Source organism: Adiantum capillus-veneris, chromosome 21 (genome assembly GCF_014529385.1).
Source record: "Adiantum capillus-veneris isolate H3 chromosome 21, ASM1452938v2, whole genome shotgun sequence".
NCBI lineage: Eukaryota > Viridiplantae > Streptophyta > Polypodiopsida > Polypodiales > Pteridaceae > Adiantum > Adiantum capillus-veneris.
In genome coordinates, this window is record NC_140951.1 from 62,345,996 (window position 1) to 62,367,398 (window position 21,403).

At 45.4% G+C, this 21,403-nt stretch overlaps 1 protein-coding gene across 2 annotated transcripts in view; it reads left to right on the forward strand.

The window, feature by feature from the left end:
- The first annotated feature begins 277 nt into the window (after positions 1-277).
- The window catches only part of FTSHI1 (FtsH extracellular protease family), a 58,232-nt gene continuing 37,106 nt past the window's right edge, over positions 278-21,403 (forward strand). The window contains exons 1-5 of one of the 2 annotated variants that reach the window (XM_086493720.1): positions 278-428; positions 539-577; positions 651-700; positions 785-1,541; positions 1,638-1,722. In XM_086493720.1, the coding sequence (XP_086349846.1) occupies positions 570-577; positions 651-700; positions 785-1,541; positions 1,638-1,722 (900 nt within the window). In that variant the 5' untranslated portion in view covers positions 278-428; positions 539-569. Of the gene's footprint in view, positions 429-535; positions 578-650; positions 701-784; positions 1,542-1,637; positions 1,723-21,403 lie in introns of both variants that reach the window. The other variant, XM_086493721.1, reaches the window with a different exon arrangement.

The following is a 21,403-nucleotide window of genomic DNA, read 5'->3' on the forward strand; positions in this document are numbered from 1 at the left end:
GCGTTTGCTCTGCAATAGCAATTAGTCTGCATCCGATGGCATGTCTGGCATCTCCGGTGTGTCAACCAATCAGACGACCTGCGCTCGCAAGCTTTTCCCAATCCTGCGGCTGTGTTGGAGCCGATTTCTTCTTTTTTCTTTGACCAAGTTTTGATAACATGCTTTTATTAACTGCTTCCTATATTGTAGATTCGCCACGTGGTCAGTTGTGGGCTCAAAGAGTCCAAAAAGGGCCTTTGGCTCACCAAGTAAAAACTTATTTCTCTTCTTATGAGGGGGAGTTCTCACGCTTCGAGGATTCACCTCTCCCAGCAGATTTCTCCAAAACCTTTGCTCGTGAGAGGCAGCTACAACAAAAGCTTGGTTCTGCAAGATGGTGAGAGATAAAGACGTACCTCTCGTAGTTGGCTACTATACAGGACTTCAAGGTGCAGCTTCTCTTCAGCTAGTGCAGCTTTTCTTGTTTGGATTTGGTTCTCACATGCAGCAGCCACGCTTAAAGAGTGGAGGTTTGATCTTTTGAGGTCTTACGCAGCAGCCAAGTGAATGCATTGAGGAATTGGGCAGTAATGGAAAGGTCTGTGCTCCTTCTATTGAAACTACCTGGATGATTCAAGAATAGTATTCCTTATTGGTAATTGTTGTTGCAGGTCATCTTTGTCTTGTAATAGTAGAGGAGATTTCCAGTGCATCAATATGTGTAAGCAGCTGCACAGTTCCAGCTTGAATAATCTCATTCTCTTTGTGATAATATTTTGAGGCCTTGCGTATTTTTCTGGCTCAGGGAAGCAGACCTCTCTTCTTGGATTTCATAAGACTGGGGCTAGTCCGACTTCTATACGGTTCTGTAGGCCCTTGTTTATGCCAAGGTTGCTCTGTTATGGGCAAAGGCGGTTGTCGTTAAGAGTGAATGCGGTGGCTTCAATGTCGGAAACAGACTCTATGGTCAAGAAAGGTGGTTTGTCAGATGAAGAGTCACTGAGATTGTTAATGAATGAAGGGGAAGGTGGTCCAGATTTTGCAACTCAGGTGCTTAAAAGCATTCCAAGTCAGGTAGAATCCAGGTACTTGATTGATGGTCAGCTGTATACATTGAGAGAGAGAGAAATGCTGAGAGTTTCTCCCTGGAAAAGATTGGTTTCCGCTTTGAAGCTTGAAAACTTTGGAAGGGTTATGAAGAGCAAGACGGAAGCTCCTCAACAAGAACTCATCAAACCTGCTCAGGAAGGTACAGATGAAGACCTAGTTTCACAGGCAAAGAAATCGGTTTATCTATCTGATCTTCTTAGAGAATATAAAGGTGAACTTTATGTACCTGAGGAAGCATTTGTTAGGTCTACTTCTGATCTGGATGATTTTCAGAGAGAGATAGAGGTGCTGCCAATAATGAAAGGGGAAGATTTTGTGAGGGCTGTAAAGGCCAATCAAGTGAATCTGGTGACTTCAAAAGCTGCCTTGGGTCCAGGAAAGTTTGTTTATCGAGACTTTATTGTGAATCTAAATCCTATACCTGGGGAGGGAGAACTTCATCATACAAAGTGGTAAGGCTGTTTCTCCTTTTTCTTTAAATGATTTCTTCAAAGGAGTGATACCAATATCTATATGAAAGGGGTTTGCTTTCTTTGCTTTTCTGACAGGGCAATGCATTTGTCTGAGGATGAGGCAGAGGCTGTGTTGAAAGAATATAATGGGCCACAAGTAGAAATTGAGACCCAGTATACGGTGGGTGCTTGACTGCAAGTTACACATTGTAAACTTAATTGATGTTATTCCCAAAATAAGTTTTTTTGGTTGTGCTTTGAATGGTACCAAATCACATGGACCTGTTCCCTTTGTTAGTCTTAGGCCAGCATGCAAACTATGCCTTTGCATGTTGAATGAAGAGCTGCTCAGCATGAGCATGGATGGTGGTCCATATGAGATACTGACCCTTCCATTGCTATCCAGGCTTTGGGGACTCTTTCCTGGGGCTGAGCTTTGGAAGCTCTTCTTTCACTATACCTTAGTTGGGGCTATTCCTAGATAGGTGAGGTTGACCCTGGTATCTAGAAGTGATCTTTTTACTATGCCTCACTCAGCCTCGGTGATTCTCTCCTATGTGCGCTCTCTTTTGCATGTCTGACCGCGTATGACGAGAGGGATTATTTGACAGCAGTGGCGAGGATTGCTGAGGAGATTGAGAGTCAACCCTTGATCACCAACTCTTAGGTTCAACATTGGGAGGGTCCTTCTATGTTCAAGAACTGGAGGGTCGACAGTTGCTGAGAGTACTTAGATTAATTGGGTTACTTGGGATCAAGAGCAGCCTCTTCTCTGTTGGAGTGGACGTGAACACAACACCTTGATGCAGATTTCATTGGTCAGTACATTTTGTTTGTCGGGCATCATTACTCGTATAGCAAGATTGAGGATACTCATCATTGGCAGCATTGGTGGGGATAAATACACAAGATGGTGAGTTTTTTGGTGAGGATCGGTAGGCTGTCTGCGACATGCTATGGCTCCATGCTATCAAGGCCGTGTTCTGTCAACTTTGTCCTCCTTGTGGCAGGTACAAGCCAGTGGCTGTGGATGTGTAAGAGTCAGTTTTTCTCTTGGATGTATAGGGACCCTGGGGAGTGGTGGTCTATGGCTCTAGATTCGTCTATATTCTTTTGAGAGGACACAGTCTGCATTCCACGGCATATCCTTCATAATCACCACCAGGGTAAGTAGTGCCAGCCTACTTGTTTGCCTCATTGACTTGCTGGGGCCTATCATATGCTTTCGTATCTGAGTTTGGTTCGTTCATCTGGGGCCTCAGATCAGTTGTTTCATCTCGTGATTCATGTGGATGATAGTGTCAAAGTGTAGCAGAATGACTATGGTCACAAAAGCACAGATGAGAGGAGAGACATGGGAGAAAATATATGAGAGAACATAGTGGAATGAAATAAAGTGTTTAGTTACGTCAGCAAAAGGCCTAAAAAAGACCTACGAGACCTAAAAGTTACATTATCGTTATATGATCCAAATGTCTAGTATAGAGATTACAGATGTCACGTGCACATCTAACCCTATGTGCATGTGGACAAGCTAACTGTAATGGGAACGGGCACCACGTGCCAACGGAAAATAACAGATTGAACAACTTTAAGCACTTCAAATACTGAACTGAAAGAGATGCACGACACACGAGACGGAGAGTGGCGGAGTTCCACCCCAAGAGTGCACCGGTCCCAAACCTTGGCGCCCCTTTCTGTATTTCTTTATATTGCTTCAACTCAGAACAAGCCAGTACTCTGCCCTCTGCACCTTCACAAAGAAGCGTGCCAGAGAATGAGCCCTTGGCTCATATTTAAAGGCCCTTGGCCATGAAAAGCAGTTACATGAAAAGTTTCAAGCTCTAAAAGCATTTGGCCCAAAAGCAGCCGCAGCTGAAAATGCAAAATTCCGTGCATCTGCCACGTCAATAGTCCAGCGTAAAATGCGGAAGTCCGTACAGGCTGCCTCGTCATCAAGTCAACGCAAAATGTGGAACGTTCGTAATGACCTGCCACGTCATTTGCTGGGTACGCAAGTCTTGTGTGTGTGTGTGTGTGTGTGTGTGTGTGTTGCTTTATTTTATTTAGCTCTTGGCACGTGGGCCCCATCGGACGGGATCCCGTAAGTTGGTGGGAACTCTTCTTTAAAAATAGGCCACTCAGCAAGACTTTGCAAGTTGGTAAAACTTCTTCTGCTGCTCCTTCTTTCTTCTTCTGCTGCTTCGTAGGGTTTAGACCCCTCGGCCCGGATCAGCAAGTTGGCTCCGTTCTTTAGTGGCTTGACACGTTAGTAGTTTGTGACACTAACTCCTACTTCGAGGGTTTAGGACAACCTAGGAAGTGTTCTGGCACCCTTGTGAGCCTATATGCATGTCATGTGACACATCCCAACCCTATGTGTCCGTGGACAAGCTACACCACAGCAGGGTTCAGTCAGTTCAGTCAGTTTAGATTAGCAGTGATCTGGCACTTTTGTGAGTCTATTCGTAGACCGTGCATGCCCAGTCACTGAGTGTAGATGCATATCCTCCGGTTGTACACAGCATGATCATCAGTATTCCCTTCAGAATCCATCAGATTCAGTCAGGGGAATTTTCCAGTGCATTTAGCCTATTTTCCTATTTTTGGTTATTTTCACTTATTCTTTTTAAGTGACTTTCCAACAAAAGTAGGTAGGGCAATTTTGCTAAGTTAATCTATAAGCAAACCCAAGTTATCACTTTCTGGCAGAAGAGGCAGCAGGAGCTTCCCGCTCAACAGGCAACTTCTCAGCAGTACCCCCCAGCACCCCCAGCGTTTTGGATCTCCATCCTCGCCGGGCAAGTTCCCATCCTTGGCGTTTTCCTCATTTGCAGACCATCGCCATCACCATGAGGAATTTCAGCGTTTTTAGCATTGGAAAAGCCTGCAGTCCAGCGTTTTTCAACCTCAGCAGAGCATTAGCGAAATCAGCCAAAAACACCAGCAGACATCAGCCTTTGGTAGTGTTTTTGCAGTAGGTAATCAGCCCATCAAAACGCAGCCCTTGACTTGTAGATCTGCAGCGTTTTCAGCCTGCAACAGCCATATAAAAAGCAGCCTGACCTCCTTGACATCAACGTTTTTATTCAGCCAAGAACCATCGACAAAAACAGTCAATTTCAGCCCCGAAAACAGTCCACGAAATTCAGCCAATAGAAGATCACAGATTTCAGCTTAAATCATCGTCTTCATCACCTTCGTCGTCATCGGCATAGTCCCATTGCATACGCATTGTACACCTTTGTGCAATCAAAGTAGACCACTCTCGCCGACGAGAGGGGGGCCTTAGGAGGAGGGTTTTACAACCTCTCGGGTGTCGTATCTCTTTTCTCTCCTTCTCTCAGTCTCATTCACTTGCATGCACAATATCCACTCACTTTGTTCGTGATCATAGCACTCTCCACAAGACGGAAGGCTCTCTCCTTCCCTAAGAACTAAAAGGAACCTTGAGCAATAAAGATCACTAATCTTGAGAAAATACAATATTCATTCCGCTGCACCTTACATTGGTATCAGAGCTTGGGAAGTGTTCTGCATTACTCAAGGAAAGAACCACAATAATTTTTTTTGCTTGTTGCGGTCGCACAAACCAAAGTTCGCTTGGGCGTGTCGATTCCTAATTGTGTTTTGTTGAAGAGTGACAGGAATCCCAAGAAAGAAGGGGTTGTCCAGCCTTCCCTTTTGTCTCTTTTCACTCATTGAGGGCGGACCGTGCACTTAGCGGCCGGCCAATCGACGTGAGGTGGGAAAAAACAACCTTGGTGTGAGCGTGAGGCCGCCAAGGGGTGCGCCCGCAGAAATGAGTAGAACTCGGGTGAAGAGAAGATCCTTCTCAACGCGATTTGCAAGCGAAAGAAAACCTCAAGAACCTCAAGAACCTCAAGAACCCATGAACCAAGACCCTCAAGAACCCAAGTTCCTCGCGAGCTTAAGAACCCAAGATCATAGTGCATGGTCGTCACCCGAAGCGGAATGAATACTTCGCATACAGGTGATGAGCATGAGAGAGGCGACGAAGACTCGTCCCCACCCGGAGATGATTTCTTCAACCCTCCCCCTTCGCCATCTACGCCACCAAGTACACCAAACCCTATGGAGGAAATAGTCAAGCAGATGATGGCCATGATGGATAGACAAGAAGCAAATCGCCTTGCTCAGGACCGTGAGCGCGATGACAGAATTGCAAGAATGGCCGCAGACCAAGCAGCCAAAGACTGTGAGCGCGACGACAGAATTGCAAGAATGGCCGCAGACCAAGCAGCCAAGGACCGCGAGCGCGACGAAAGGAACGCAAGATTTGCCGCACAACAAGAAGAAAATCGCATTGCCTTAGAACGCGAACGCGACGTAAGAAAAGAACTACGAAAGGAGGAAGCGACAGCACGAGCTGCAGCCTTGGAGGCCGAGCGTGAAGCTCGACGAGAGCTACGCACTCAAGAATTGCTTGCCCAAGTCCTAGCCTCGAAGACCGAACCACCCAAAGATCGTGGGAGTTCGTGAAGTGGCGCAAGCCACGATGCGGATTCCAACCATCCAGTCACAAAGAAGTTGACTTTCAGTAAGTATAACAGTAAGATGGATGCTACAGTTATTCATTCTTGGTTGCATCAATTTAATGCTTATTTTGCGACAACTAAGAAGACAGGAAATAACAAAGTTTTGATGGAAGCTATGTACCTTGCCGGTGATGCCATCAATTGGTACCACGCATGGCAAGAGGCACAGCTAGCCGCGCACCTAGAGGCAGCCGATGATTTCACGCCCCTCTTTTAGTTGGGCTGATTTCCAAGACAAGCTCAAGGCGCGGTCTATGCCACCTCAGTACCTCGCACGATTGAAGTACGATTGGCGCGCTCTCAAGCAAAATGGTATGCCGGTTATGTCTTTTTCTAATCGTGTTTTGGAGCTAGGTACCCAATTACACATGTCGGATGATGAACGCAAAGAGGCTTTTCTCTTTGGATTGAACGAGTATATCAAGTACGATGTCGAGGTACTCGATCCAATCAATCTCAACAAGGTGGTAGCGATTGCTCTCGCACAGGAGATGAAACACAACAAGGGAAAGCCTAAGGAGAACAAGACTTCCACAAGTACCTCGCAAACTTCTCAGAACCCTCAGAACGGTAAGAATGATAACTCTTCTAACCAATCTTCCAACAATATCTCAACAAAGAATTCTTTCAATGAATCTAAGGGTAAGGCTAACACAACTGCTAAACCTAAGCTTACTCCAGATGAAAAGGTAGCACAAGGAATTGTAGGAGGATACATCACGTCGGAAGAACAAAGCACTTATTCTAAGGAAGGTCGTTTTCATTGTCACATTAAGGGTCACATAAAAAGAACATGTCCTAAGGTTGAATCGAATGAATCTAAAGAACCCACAGCACCCACTACATCTGTCAATGAAATGAATGATGACACAAGTGTGCCCCAAGTTTCTTAGGACCCTCCCATTGATGATTCTCTCATTAAATGTTATGGTCGTACGTCGGGGCACCGTTTTGTCATATTGTTTGACCCAGGTAGTATGCATGATGTGATCAGTTCCTCTCTTGTTGAGAGAGCCCGCCTCGAGGTTAGTCCGAGATCTCCTATCAAGGTCTCTGGCTTTCGTCCCGGTACGGACGCTCTCATCACAGAGGAATGCCTTGATGTGTTGTTTGCAATTCAACAGATTGTCTTCACTAGAAGATTTGTTGTTTCTCCTCTCTCAGGATGTGATATGATTTTGGGCATTCAATGGTTTCGTGAGACTAACGCTCTCATTGATTTTGAGGCTAACACTTTAACTCTCAATGCCAAAAGTGATTCTCCTACTGTCTTTCATGGAGTGGACATTGCTCCTTCTCCATCTCTCATTGCTAATATGCAGGATAAGATTGAAAGGATTCGGAATAAGGAGATTCTCTCAATCTCTTTTTCTCCACAGCATGACACACACAACTTGCATGATTATGAGAAGCATGATGATTTGAATGATAATGATTTGCATGATGATTTGGATGACAATGACAAACATGATGATTTGCATGATCAAAATGTGATTTCTCCCAAGCATGATGAGCCGCATGAAGATGACGTGATTGTTCACAAGGATGATGTGTTAATTGATGCTTTTTCTAGCGAAGCTAACCTCGTTGTAGATTCAATCAATCACCAAGAATCGATCTTGGCTTTCGAGTCGAGGTCCACAAATCCCCCACAAGAAGATTCGATAGATCCCGAAAAAGCGATCTTGGCTCTCGAGCCTTGGTTCAAAGAACCCTCACAGGAAGTATTATGTGTTCGCATGATTGATACGCACGCATTGTTCGAGTGTTTCATTCGTGATCGTTTTCTGTATTTTAGTCAGCATCTCTATGTGATCCCTTTTCCTAGGCATGACATACTGTATATTGAGCACGTTTCTCTCATGGATGAGCACGAATGTATGCGGATTGTTCATGAAAAGCTGAAAAGTACGTATGTCAAGAAGTCGCATTCCATGTCTCTTCCTTGGCATGACACAGCTGTAGAAAGAGCACATGATAGTATGACCACCTAGCATGCGCATTTCCATTGTGATTTGCCACAGTTGATTGATTTCGATCAAACAGGAAAGATTCGACCTCATTGTTTGCATGTGTTTGATGAACGGGTTGTCACTCCGTCTCTATGTTCATCTACATTGCATACACAGTCTTTAGCGAAGACAAGATTTTTTCCACTCACTTTACATGGAATAGGTATGTTCATGGTTTTGTGTTGGAGATGGTTTCAGGAATTTGCAGCCCTGGAGATTCTTGAAGACGAAAGAAGCAGGACTCTATACGAAGTTGAAGCATTGAAGGAGCCACAGAAGACTTTGACTCGTTTTCGGCGCGGCCCAAAGAAGCAAGCGTTGCAGACCTTTATGAAGTTCAAGTACCGCACGACCCACACATCAGACTGGGCCGGCGAAGAGTCCCTTCCAGGATTTCGGATGCTGTTGGCGATCTCCCTCGACGCCATACAGTTCGGTACCAATACTTCACTTTGAAAAGGAGGGGATGTCATGTGACACATCCCAACCCTATGTGTCCGTGGACAAGCTACACCACAGCAGGGTTCAGTCAGTTCAGTCAGTTTAGATTAGCAGTGATCTGGCACTTTTGTGAGTCTATTCGTAGACCGTGCATGCCCAGTCACTGAGTGTAGATGCATATCCTCCGGTTGTACACAGCATGATCATCAGTATTCCCTTCAGAATCCATCAGATTCAGTCAGGGGAATTTTCCAGTGCATTTAGCCTATTTTCCTATTTTTGGTTATTTTCACTTATTCTTTTTAAGTGACTTTCCAACAAAAGTAGGTAGGGCAATTTTGCTAAGTTAATCTATAAGCAAACCCAAGTTATCACTTTCTGGCAGAAGAGGCAGCAGGAGCTTCCCGCTCAACAGGCAACTTCTCAGCAGTACCCCCCAGCACCCCCAGCGTTTTGGATCTCCATCCTCGCCGGGCAAGTTCCCATCCTTGGCGTTTTCCTCATTTGCAGACCATCGCCATCACCATGAGGAATTTCAGCGTTTTTAGCATTGGAAAAGCCTGCAGTCCAGCGTTTTTCAACCTCAGCAGAGCATTAGCGAAATCAGCCAAAAACACCAGCAGACATCAGCCTTTGGTAGTGTTTTTGCAGTAGGTAATCAGCCCATCAAAACGCAGCCCTTGACTTGTAGATCTGCAGCGTTTTCAGCCTGCAACAGCCATATAAAAAGCAGCCTGACCTCCTTGACATCAACGTTTTTATTCAGCCAAGAACCATCGACAAAAACAGTCAATTTCAGCCCCGAAAACAGTCCACGAAATTCAGCCAATAGAAGATCACAGATTTCAGCTTAAATCATCGTCTTCATCACCTTCGTCGTCATCGGCATAGTCCCATTGCATACGCATTGTACACCTTTGTGCAATCAAAGTAGACCACTCTCGCCGACGAGAGGGGGGCCTTAGGAGGAGGGTTTTACAACCTCTCGGGTGTCGTATCTCTTTTCTCTCCTTCTCTCAGTCTCATTCACTTGCATGCACAATATCCACTCACTTTGTTCGTGATCATAGCACTCTCCACAAGACGGAAGGCTCTCTCCTTCCCTAAGAACTAAAAGGAACCTTGAGCAATAAAGATCACTAATCTTGAGAAAATACAATATTCATTCCGCTGCACCTTACAATGCAAGACCTGCATGCCTAGGCACTTTAGCGTAATTGCATACCCACTGATTGCACATGAGCACAACCATTGTCTGCTAGGTGTAGGCACTAGGAGTGTTACCCTACAGTTGCATCAGTATCAAGCCTAGGAAATTATCTGCATATGAAGCACCTCTCATAATAGGTTTTTTTACTTATTATCAAGTGACATTTTATCCAGAATTTCCAAGTCATGGGGTTATATATGAGGCTGTTCAACCGAGCTTTATTTCCCTATATAGGTGACCCCTTACAAAGCGGTTGTAAACTCATAGCCATCAAGAGTTTGTTGTACAGATTGCACGGGCTAGGGTGTCGGGTCATTATTCAACGAAGCCAATACGATATAAGATGCAATGCCCAACACCCTTGGACACAAGGGCCCTAGAGGCTAGAACCATCAGTCTGACCTAGTGTTTTTCAGCATGGTAGCACTTTCAGTCCATTGCCCTCAAGACCAACATTCTTGGTTGCATCAATGCAATGCTTACTTTGTGACTAACAAGAAACCAGCAATAGTAAATAAAGTTTTGACTGTTGCTATGTATCTAGCGGGTGATGTGATTAATTGGTATCAAGCTTGGCAGGAGGCACAATTGGCTGAGCATCTTGAGCATTCCACGGATGTCGTACTCCTCTCTTTCAGTTGGGTCGACTTCCAAGACAAGCTGAACGCTCGTTTTCTGCCACCATAGTATCTTGATCGGTTAAAAGAAGATTGGCGAGGCCTTAAGCAAAATTACATTCCTGTTATGTCTTTTTCTAACCGTATTTTGTAGATTGGCGTTTAATTGCGTAAATCGGATGAGGATTGCTTCCCTTTTTGGGTTGGACAAGTACATTAGGTTCGATGTGCAAGTCTTCAACCCTATGAACTACAATGATCCCGTTAGAATTACTCTAGCGCAAGAAATGAAGCACAACAAAGGTAAGCCAAAGGAGAACAAGTCAAGTACCCCTCAGAGTCCATTGAATGGTAAGAACAATAATTCTTCCTCTTCTTAATCTTCCTCTACTCCTAAAACATAGAACTTTCACAATGATAATAAGGGAAAGGCTAAAACTAAGGAATCCCTCAAGTTGACACGTGATGAAAAATCTACCCAAGGAATTGTTAGGTGCAGCGGAATGAATGTTGAACTTTGCTCAAGATGAGTGCTCCGAACTGTGCTCAAGGTTCCTTTTACTTATGGAAGGGAGAGCCTTCCGTTCTTTAATGAGAGAGTGCAATGGACACAAACAAAGTGAATGAACACTGTGCGTGAAGGTACATGAGATTGAGAGATAGAGAGAGAAGAGAATACGACACCAGAGACGTTGTAAAACCCTCCTCCAAGGGCCCCAGTCTCGATGGCGAGAGTGGTCTACTATTGATTGCACAATCTGTAGAATGGCTGATGCAAATCTAATTGGGCAATGTTGATGTCGACGGTGTGGACGACGAGACCGAGTCTATGGCTGAAAACTGAGTGCTTGGGAAGGTTCTTGTCGGGTTGTCTTTTCTTGCTTGGAATGGCTGAATCTGCTGGCTTCTATCGGCTGAATTTACTAATGAAAAACTGTCAGGTGCAGCGGAATAAAAATGGTGAAGATCTAGTTTTACACTTCCACAAAATCCTTTCCTTCTTTCCTTGTGTTAGTGAATGTTTTGTACTTCAATGAATGTTCCTTTTATGTTCCCCTGAAGAGAGGGGTTGAGAGAATGCAATAGAGATGTGTAGAGGGAGAGAGAAAGAGAGAGAAGAAGAGAGCGACACTCGATGGGGTCCCAACCAACCCTCTCAAGGGCCCCCCACACAGTTACCGATGTGGTATTTGCTTTAGATTGCGTAAATGGAATGTATACACAATGCAATACCTCAATGCAGACTCTATCGACTCGATTAGGGAATGTCGCCGCGGTAACTCCTCAAGATGAGGCACCTCCGGGGCTGATTTGATGCACCTTGGATCCTTCTCGATGTGGGGATTGCAGATGACCATCACGGGCTGATTTGCACTTCCGATGTGAGAAGGATGATGGGCTGAAAACGCAGAATCTGACGAGGCCGATAATGGACAGCAATGGAGCACTCGATTTCGGCGAGGGAATTGCCGAGAGGAGGGATCAATGGCTGCCGAAGTACCGGACCGCATTCGTCAATGGGAACCGCTACGTATCTCCTGCACACCCGACGAGGGATGGGCTGAAAACTGAAAAATGCAGGGCTGATCTGCTGCTGTTGCAACGCTTGGGCTGGAAACAACAAACGCTGGCTGTTTTTGCTGCTGTCCTGAAAACGCCAGGGGCTGAAATTGAGAAATGCTGGCTGTTGCTGCCTTCCCAAAACATTAGGGCTGATTGTTTGAAAACGCTGGCTTAATTACCTTTCTCCTAGCACTAGCACCATCTTCTTGCTCCAAGTGCTGGCAGATGATTCCCTTTATAGGTGGGGAATGGGCCTTAAGTAATTATTAAGGCCTAGGTAGGGCAACTGTCCACCAGGATTTCCAACAATCAAATCATAAAAATGATTTATTAAAAACAAGTCCAGGGGATCCAAATCTGGGTGCAACTGTCGCACATCCGCCCACTCGGAAATCCGATTGACGCGCGGTCTGGCACGTCGGATTCCTCTAACCTAGAACTACATGCTCGTCCTGCCAGATGCCCACCGTAGTGTAATAACATCTGTCAAAACGCGTATACAAACCATTTACGCAAGAGGGTTCCAAACTGGAAAACCTAATCTAATGGATTTGTCCGGACATGCAGGTCCTGCGAACAGGCTCACAAAATTGCCGGTACTAATCCTCCTAGGATTCTAGACATCCCTATCTAGGAAGAAGGGGAAAATTGGCTCTGGAAGTCGATGAATTATGTCCACGTGGCATACAGAGCCATGTGCACGTGACATCCCCTCCTGCTTAAGGTGAGGTACGGGTACCGATCTGCATGGCCTCCTTGTATGAGGCTAGCAAATCCGGGTAATGGATGAAGAATTTCTCGACACCCATGCCACTTCATGTGTCCCTTGATCCTTGAATTTGAGGAAATATTATCGTGCTTGCTTCTTCGTGCCGTGCTTGAATCGATGCAAAAGGATTTGCTCAGGCTCCATCACTTGGGCTTCATCAACTATCTCCGGTTGGTCCTCGTTAGGAATGCTCCTTGGAGGATCACCCTGAAACAATTTAAGCCAAGAAACATGGAAAACATTATGCATTGTCCTAGAAGATGGAAAATGTAATTGCATGGAAACATCATTTACCTTTTTGACGATTGGAAATGGACCATACATACGAAAAGAGAGTTTAGGACACCTCTTACCAACTTGCTTGAGCCGTTGCGTCATGATCCTTAAATACACCCAGTCACCTTCCTTAAATGAGACATCTTGTCGATGCTTATTAGCATGCCTAGAATAGGACTCTTGAGCCTTGCTAAGCCGAAGCTTAACACTCTCGAGTACCTCCGCATAGGTTTGACTAACACAATTAGCATCATTAACCTTGGAAATTGACCTAGTCAACAATGATTGAAAAGGTCGGCCAAATGCAGTCTCATATGGAGTGTGACCAATAGCACTAGAAAAAGAATCATTGAGGACAGCTTGAATTAATGGCAAATATTGCTCCCACTTAGATTGCTTATCATGCACATACGATTTGAGAACATCAAATGCCAATTGATTATAAATTTTAGTTTGTCCATCAGACTGCGGATGAAATGCAGACGAAAAATTCAATTGAGTGTCAAAATTTTCAAACAAAGCACGCCAAAAATGGGATGTGAACTTAGTAAACGATCCGACACAATAGACTTGGGTAGACCACACAATGGATACCAATTCTTGATGAACAATCGTGCAACATCTTGTGAATTAACATTAGCCTTGCAAGGGATTAACATGCAAAATTTGCTAAACCGATCATCGATGGTTAGACATTGCGTGTTTCGTGCATACGTGGAAGGAGGTAAATTAGTTACAAAGTCCATGCTAATGTCCTCAAATGGTCCGTCAGGGATAGGCAACGGCATGAGTAGCCCTTGTTGCTTACCATGAGGGACTTTAACCTTTTGACACACAACACACTTAGTAGCATAAGCATACACATCCTTACGCATCTTTGGTCAATAGAAAAAACGTTCAACCTTTTCTAATGTAGCATTAATACCCTTATGCCGACCTGTCAAAGCATCATGTGCGTCATGCAAAATGGGTGCTTGGTGAGAAGACAACACACACAAGCGGTTCCTGAAGAAAAGCCACCCATCACGAATGAGATAATTGCACGGACCTTGTGCATTCAATGCTTGTAACCAATGCTTTTCAAACTTAGAACCCATGTAATTGTCTTTAACATCATCAAAACAAACACCTTGAATAGAAAGAAAAGAATGAGACTCGAGAGATAGAACTTGTCCTTTCCTACTAAGTGCATCTGCAACGGGGTTAGCTTTTCCAGGGACATACTCAATCATATCACCAAACTGCTCAAAAAACTGAGACCATCGTGCTTGCCTATCACTCCAATGTGCACCAGGCATAGATTGAAGCCATTTAAGTGTTTGGTGATCTGTGCGAACAACAAACTCACGCCCATAAATGAAATGCTTCCAATGCTTTAATGTATGAATGACAGAGAGAAGTTCCTTATCATAAACAAAATAATTCTTCTCAGCACTATTGAGTGTACGAGAGAGAAATGCCACTGGATGGTTGTTTTGTTGTAACACTGTGCCAAGGGCAATGTTACTAGCGTCAGTCCACACCTCAAAAGGCTCATCCCAAGAGGCGAGGGTGAGGGATGGCGCCTTGGTTACTGCTACTTTCAGCGCTTCAAAAGGACTCTTAGCGGCATCGATCATGACAACGCGCTGACGTCATGTCTTGACACCTTTTAACAAGTCAGATAATGGTGCGCCAATATGTGCAAAATGCCTAATGTGAGAACTATATGCTTGACACGAATGCAAAAATGAGCGAACATCATATGCTGTCTCAAGCATAGGCCACTCTCTTACCTCACTTACCTTTGCGGGATCAAGTCGAATGCCCTCGGGAGAGAGAATGTAGCCCAAATAGCATACAGTAGTGAGAAAAAATTCAGACTTCTTTGCTGCAATACAAAGACGGTTAGCATCCAAGCGGGCTAAAACTTTCTCCACATCAATAGCATGTTGCTCCCAAGAAGAGGAGAAAATGAGAATGTCATCCAAAAAGATACACACACACTTACCGACCAAGTCGATGAAGATACGCATCATCATACGATTAAACGTACCTGGTGCGCCCATTAGACCAAACGGCATAACAATGAACTCGTAGTGCCCGCGTTTGGTCCGAAAGGCGGTCTTGTAGATGTCTCGCTTTGCGATTCTTACCTGGTGGTAGCCACTCTTCAAATCGATTTTTGAAAACACCACTGCCCCATTGAGTTGCTCCAAAGTGTACTCGATGCGAGGCATAGGAAATTTGTTCTTGACTGTCATCTTGTTGAGGGCCCTGTAATCCACACATAACCGCGATGAGCCATCTTTCTTACGAACAAAAAGAATAGGAGCAGTAAAAGGACTTACACTAGGACGTATAAAACCCCTATCCAACAACTCACCTAGTTGTTGCTCTAGCTCTTCTTCACTAGCCTTGTTCATACGATATGGAAACTTACTTACAGGTTGTCCATCAGGTCGATGACATGATCTTCAGATCGCTCGAGAGGGAGTGTAGGGGGGAGATCATCCTGGAGAAATAAATGCTCAAACTTTTCAAATAACTCACCATACCTGTCGGGAATGCCCAAGTTCCTGGATGTGGGGTTGACATAGATGACCGCCGCTTGGGCTCCTCGGTATAGCTCTCTTTTAGCCTGGACATGAGAAATGAGAGGGAGAGAGGGAGTGCCGCTCTCGCTGCGAATGAGGACTGGCTGCGACACATTGTGATTGATGAGAAGCGTGCACTTCTCCCAATCAACAATGGGCTTAAACATGCGAAACCACTTAATGCCCAAAATGACATCACATCCTGCAAGTTTAGAGACTACAAAACGACGAGTAAATTGAGTTTGTTGAACAATTAAATTGACATCATTAACTTCGTGAGAGAGAGAGGCGTCCATGCCTTGAGAAAATTCTTGCACCAGGATGGTGGGAATTGGATTTGACTGAAGACGTGCACGTTTCACAAGAGATTCACTTATGACATCTTGAGAACTTCTAGAATCAAACAACACAATGACCCTTTGACCATTAACATGTCCATAACATTTTATGAGTTCATCCTCTTCGAAAGTCCCCTCCTGCTTAGCTTCTTTCTCTACCACACTCATGGCATTCACCTGAGGGGTAACGTCAGAAGTGGACGCAATAGAGATTTCCTTTTTAGATTCTTTCTTAGGACACTTGTTTCATGTGACCTACGATTGAACAATGGAAACACCTACGTTCTTTTGCATACAATGCTTGTTCTTCTCTACTTAATGAACCACCTAAAACCCCTTGGGCAATCTTTTCATCAGGTGTGAGTTGAGGCTTATCCGATTTTCCTTTGCCCTTATCCTTAGATTTATCGCCCTTAGATTGAGATTGAGAGGTAGAAGTAGATTGAGAAGAATTTGAGAGTTCTTTTTATTGTTGCCATTCCCATTAGAATTCTTGTCCTTTTCCTTAGACGAGTCAGGAGAGGAAGGAGTACCATTACCTGAGGCCATCTTAAGCTTACCCTTGTTGTGCTTCATCTCTTGGAGTTGAGCCAAGCGGATTGCTTCTTGCAGTGTCTTTGGATCACCGGCCTCCACGTCAAACTTGATCGAATGGTCCAATCCAAAGAGAAAAGCCTCTAACCTCTCCTCATCCGATTTTCGCAATTGTCCACCTAGCTGTGACACACGGTTAGCATACGACATCACCGGTTTTACCTTGTTGAGACAAAGCCCGAAAATCCTCCTTCAAACGCTTCAAGTACTGTGGAGGGAGGAAGCGAGTCTTGAGATCCTCCGCGAACTCCTCCCAACTAAGCTCGAGAGGGGGAACGAGGTAGGACTCGGCATGGGCAGCCGCATGGGCCACCTCTTGCTTCTCCATTCATTCATCCTTCCAAGTGATGGCATCACCCGTGAGATGCGTGGAAGCCAAGAGAACCTTGTTATTTTCAGATTTTCTAACAACCGCAAAATAGGATGTAAATTGATGCAACCACGAGTAAATGACAATAGCATCCATCTTACCGTCATACTTACTGAATGTGATCTTCTCGGGAATTGGATCACTGGTCGTCCGTGTAGCAATGGTTGCCTCCGCGATGGTCTTGGCAAGCTTTTCATAATCGGGCTCTGAAGATGGGGGATCGGGTCGCACCACCAAGGTGGTGTTGAGATCACGCATGGAATCCCATTCCAGTATACGAGCCTCGGCTTCGGCCGCCAATCGACGCTCCTCACGCTCCGTCGCTTCCACACACTCTTGTCGCCGAGCTTCGTCTTGCCGCATCATCATCTCCATCATCATGCGCATCATAGCATCCATGGGATTTGATGGAGAAGGTGGAGAGTTGGTGGAGGGCTTGGAGGATCCATAGGTGGCTCTTGCTCGCCTTCTTGATTTGTGGAGGTATTTATACCGCTACGAGTCTTGACCATGCAAGGATTTCTCCTCTTGGTTCAAGGAAGGTCGCAGACTAATCTTCGGGAGACAATCTACCCCCTCGTCGGCGCACCCCGCATGCAACACCCGGTATACAATTGGTTGCTATTTGCTGACGCTCAAGGCGCACGGCTCTACGCGCAATGGCAGGCCTGCTGTTCCAAGAGTGGGAGGAGTATACACCGAAGGGCTGCCAACACAACCAAAAACACAAGAGAGAAAAAACTTGTTGTGGATTACCGGATTAGTGCAAAATCTAAATCTTCAAAGCTCTAATACCAATGTCAGGTGCAGCGGAATAAAAACGGTGAAGATCTAGGTTTACACTTCCACAAAATCCTTTCCTTCTTTCCTTGCGTTAGTGAATGTTTTGTACTTCAGTGAATGTTCCTTTTATGTTCCCCTGAAGAGAGGGGTTGAGAGAATGCAATAGAGATGTGTAGAGGGAGAGAGAAAGAGAGAGAAGAAGAGAGCGACACCCTATGGGGTCTCAACCAACCCTCTCAAGAGCCCCCCACACTATTACTGATGTGGTATTTGCTTTAGATTGCGTAAATGGAATGTATACACAATGCAATACCTCAATGTAGACTCTACCGACTCGATTAGGGAATGTCACCGCGGTAACTCCTCAAGATGAGGCACCTCCGGAGCTGATTTGATGCACCTTGGATCCTTCTCGATGTGGGAATTGCGGATGACCACCACGGGCTGATTTGCACTTCCGATGTGAGAAGGATGATGGGTTGAAAACGCAGATCTTGACGAGGCCGATGATTGACAACAATGGAGCACTCGATTTCGGCGAGGGAATTGCCGAGAAGAGGGATCAATGGTTGCCGAAGTACCGGACCGCATCTGTCAATGGGAACCGCTACGTATCTCCTACACACCCGGCGAGGGATGGGCTGAAAACTGAAAAACGCAGGACTGATCTGCTGCTGCTGCAACGCTTGGGCTAGAAACAACAAACGCTAGCTGTTTTTTCTGCTGTCCTAAAAACGCCAGGGGCTGAAACTGAGAAACGCTGGCTGTTGCTGCCTTCCCAAAACGCTAGGACTAATTGCTTGAAAATGCTGGCTGAATTAGCTTTCTCCTATCGCTAGCACCATCTTCTTGCTCCAAGTGATGGCAGATGATTCCCTTCATAGGTGGGGAATGGGCCTTAAGTAATTATTAAGGCCTAGGTTGGGCAACTGTCCACCAAGATTTCCAACAATTAAATCATAAAAATGATTTATTAAAAACAAGTCCAGGGAATCCAAATCTGGGTGCAACTGTCGCACATCCGCCCACCCGGGAATGCGATTGACGCGCGGTCTGGCACGTCCGATTCCTCTAACCTAGAACTACATGCTCGTCCTGCCAGATGCCCACCGTAGTGTAATAATATTTGTCAAAACGCGTATACAAACCATTTATGCAAGAGGGTTCCAAACTGGAAAACCTAACCTAATGGATTTGTCCGGACATGCAGGTCCTGCGAACAGGCTCACAAAATTGCCGGTACTAATCCTCCTAGGATTCTTGACATCCCTATCTAGGAAGAAGGGGAAAACTGGCTCTGGAAGTCGATGAAGTATGTCCACGTGGCACACGAAGCCATGTGCACGTGACAAAAACGCTGATATGGCTGGGGTAAAAACGCTGAGTTTTGCTGGGTTTTTCTTGCTGAAATCTGTCCCTTAAAACGCTGTCCTTTTCACTGCTGCAAATCCTACTTGCTGGCTGATGCTATGGTGTAAAAACGCTGTGTAAAGGCTGCTGAAAACCGCTGGTTCTGAGGGCTGATGTCACGTGACACATCCCAACCCTATGTGTTCGCGGACAAGCTACACCACAACAGGGTTCAATCAAGTCAAGTCAGTTTAGATTGGCAGTGATCTGGCACTTTTTGTGAGTCTATTCGTAGACCGTGCATGCTGAGTCACTTAGTGTAGATGCATATCCTCTGGTTGCATAAGCATAAGCATAAGCATTTCCATCTGATTCCATCAGAGTCAGTTTGGGGATTTTTCAAGTGACTTTAGCCTATTTTTCCCTATATTTAACATTTTTCACTTATTTATTAAGTGACTTTTGTTGGGTACTCAATAGGGCAAATTGGGTAAGTTAATATATAAGCAAACCCAAGTTAACACAATTTGGCAGATGAGCCAAGGAGCACAACAGGCTACCAAGCAACAGGTGTTCCCTCCCTCTCTCAGCATGACCCTCTCCAAGCCAACTTGGTGAGGCCCCTTCACCCGCAGCCATCAGCGTTTTGGAATCGCCCTCTTCTAGCAGATCTTGGCGTTCTCATTACCATCAGCCATCGCCAACATCCTCCATCAGTTGGTGTTTTCCTCTAGCACCAACATCAGCGTTTTCAGCCCATTCACTAACGCCAGCAGGACAGATCCATTCAGCGTTTTTGCTAAGCATTAGGACCCCTTCCAGACCAGCGTTTTCAGCATTAGAGAACCTGCTGTGGCAGCGTTTTTCAGCCAAGGTTGTCAACCTAAAAACACAGCCTAAAGGAGCAGATTCACCAGCGTTTTTCCTCAGCACATCAACCCCAACCAAGACAGTCATTTTCAGCCATAATTAGCAGTGAAAAACCAGTCATTTCAGCCCCCAAAAGTGGCACAGATTCTCAGCCTTGCCCCTTTGTGGACAGCAGATAAAGAAGCATCGATTTCAGGCCTAAGGTCTTCATCGTCTTCATCGACATAGTCCCCGTTTGCATCGGTCCATTGCATACGCATTGTACACCTTTGTGCAATCAAAGTAGACCACTCTCGCCGACGAGAGTGGGGCCTTAGGAGGAGGGTTTTACAACCTTTTGGGTGTCGTATCTCTTTTCTCTCCTTCTCTCAGTCTCATTCACTTGCACGTACAATATCCACTCACTTTGTTCGTGATCATAGCACTCTCCATAAAGACGGAAGGCTCTCTCCTTCTCTAAGAATTAAAAGGAACCTTGAGCAAATATAGATCACTAATCTTGAGAAAATACAACATTCATTCCGCTACACCTAACATTGGTATCAGAGCTTTGGAAGTGTTCTGCATTACTCAAGGGAAGAACCACAAGAACCACAAGAAATTTTTTTGCTTGTTGCGGTTGCACGAACCTAAGTTTGCTTGGGCGTGTCGATTCCTAATCGTGTTTTGTTGAAGAGTGACAGGAATCCCAAGAAAGAAGGGCTTGTCCAGCCTCCCCTTGTGTCTCTTTTCACTCATTGAGAGCGGACTGTGCACTTACTGGCCGGCCAATCGACGTGAGGTGGGAAAAAGCAACCTTAGTGTGAGCGCAAGGCCGCCAAGGGGTGCGCCCGCAGAAAAGTGTAGAACTCGGGTGAAGAGAAGAGCCTTCCTCAACGCGATTTGCAAGCAAAAGAAAACCTCAAGACCCTCAAGAACCCAAGTTCCTCGCGAGCTTAAGAACCCAAGATCATAGTGCATGGTCGTCACCCGAAGCGGAATGGATACTTCGCATACAAGTGATGAGCATGAGAGAGGCGATGGAGACTCGTCCCCACCCGGAGATGATTTCTTCAACCCTCCCCCTTCGCCATCTACGCCACCAAGTGCACCAGACCCTATGGAGGCAATGATGAAGCAGATGATGGCCATGATGGATAGACAGGAAGACAAGCGCCTTGCGCGAGCGCGACGCAAGAAACGAAAGAAAAGAACTAAGGAAGGAAGAAGCGGCAACCAGAAACGCGGCATTGGAGGCCGATCGTGCCGCTCATAGATTGGCTTTGGAGATTGAGCGTGAAGCTCGACGAGAGCTACGTACAAGAATTGCTTGCCCAAGTCCTAACCTCGAAGACTGAACCACCCAAAGATCGTGGGAGTTCGTCAAGTGGCGTAAGCCACGATGCGGATTCACACCATCCAGTCACAGAGAAGTTGACTTTCAATAAGTATGACGGTAAGATGGATGCTACTGTTATTCATTCTTGGTTGCATCAATTTAATGCTTATTTTGCGACAACTAAGAAAACAGGCAATAACAAAGTTTTGACGGCAG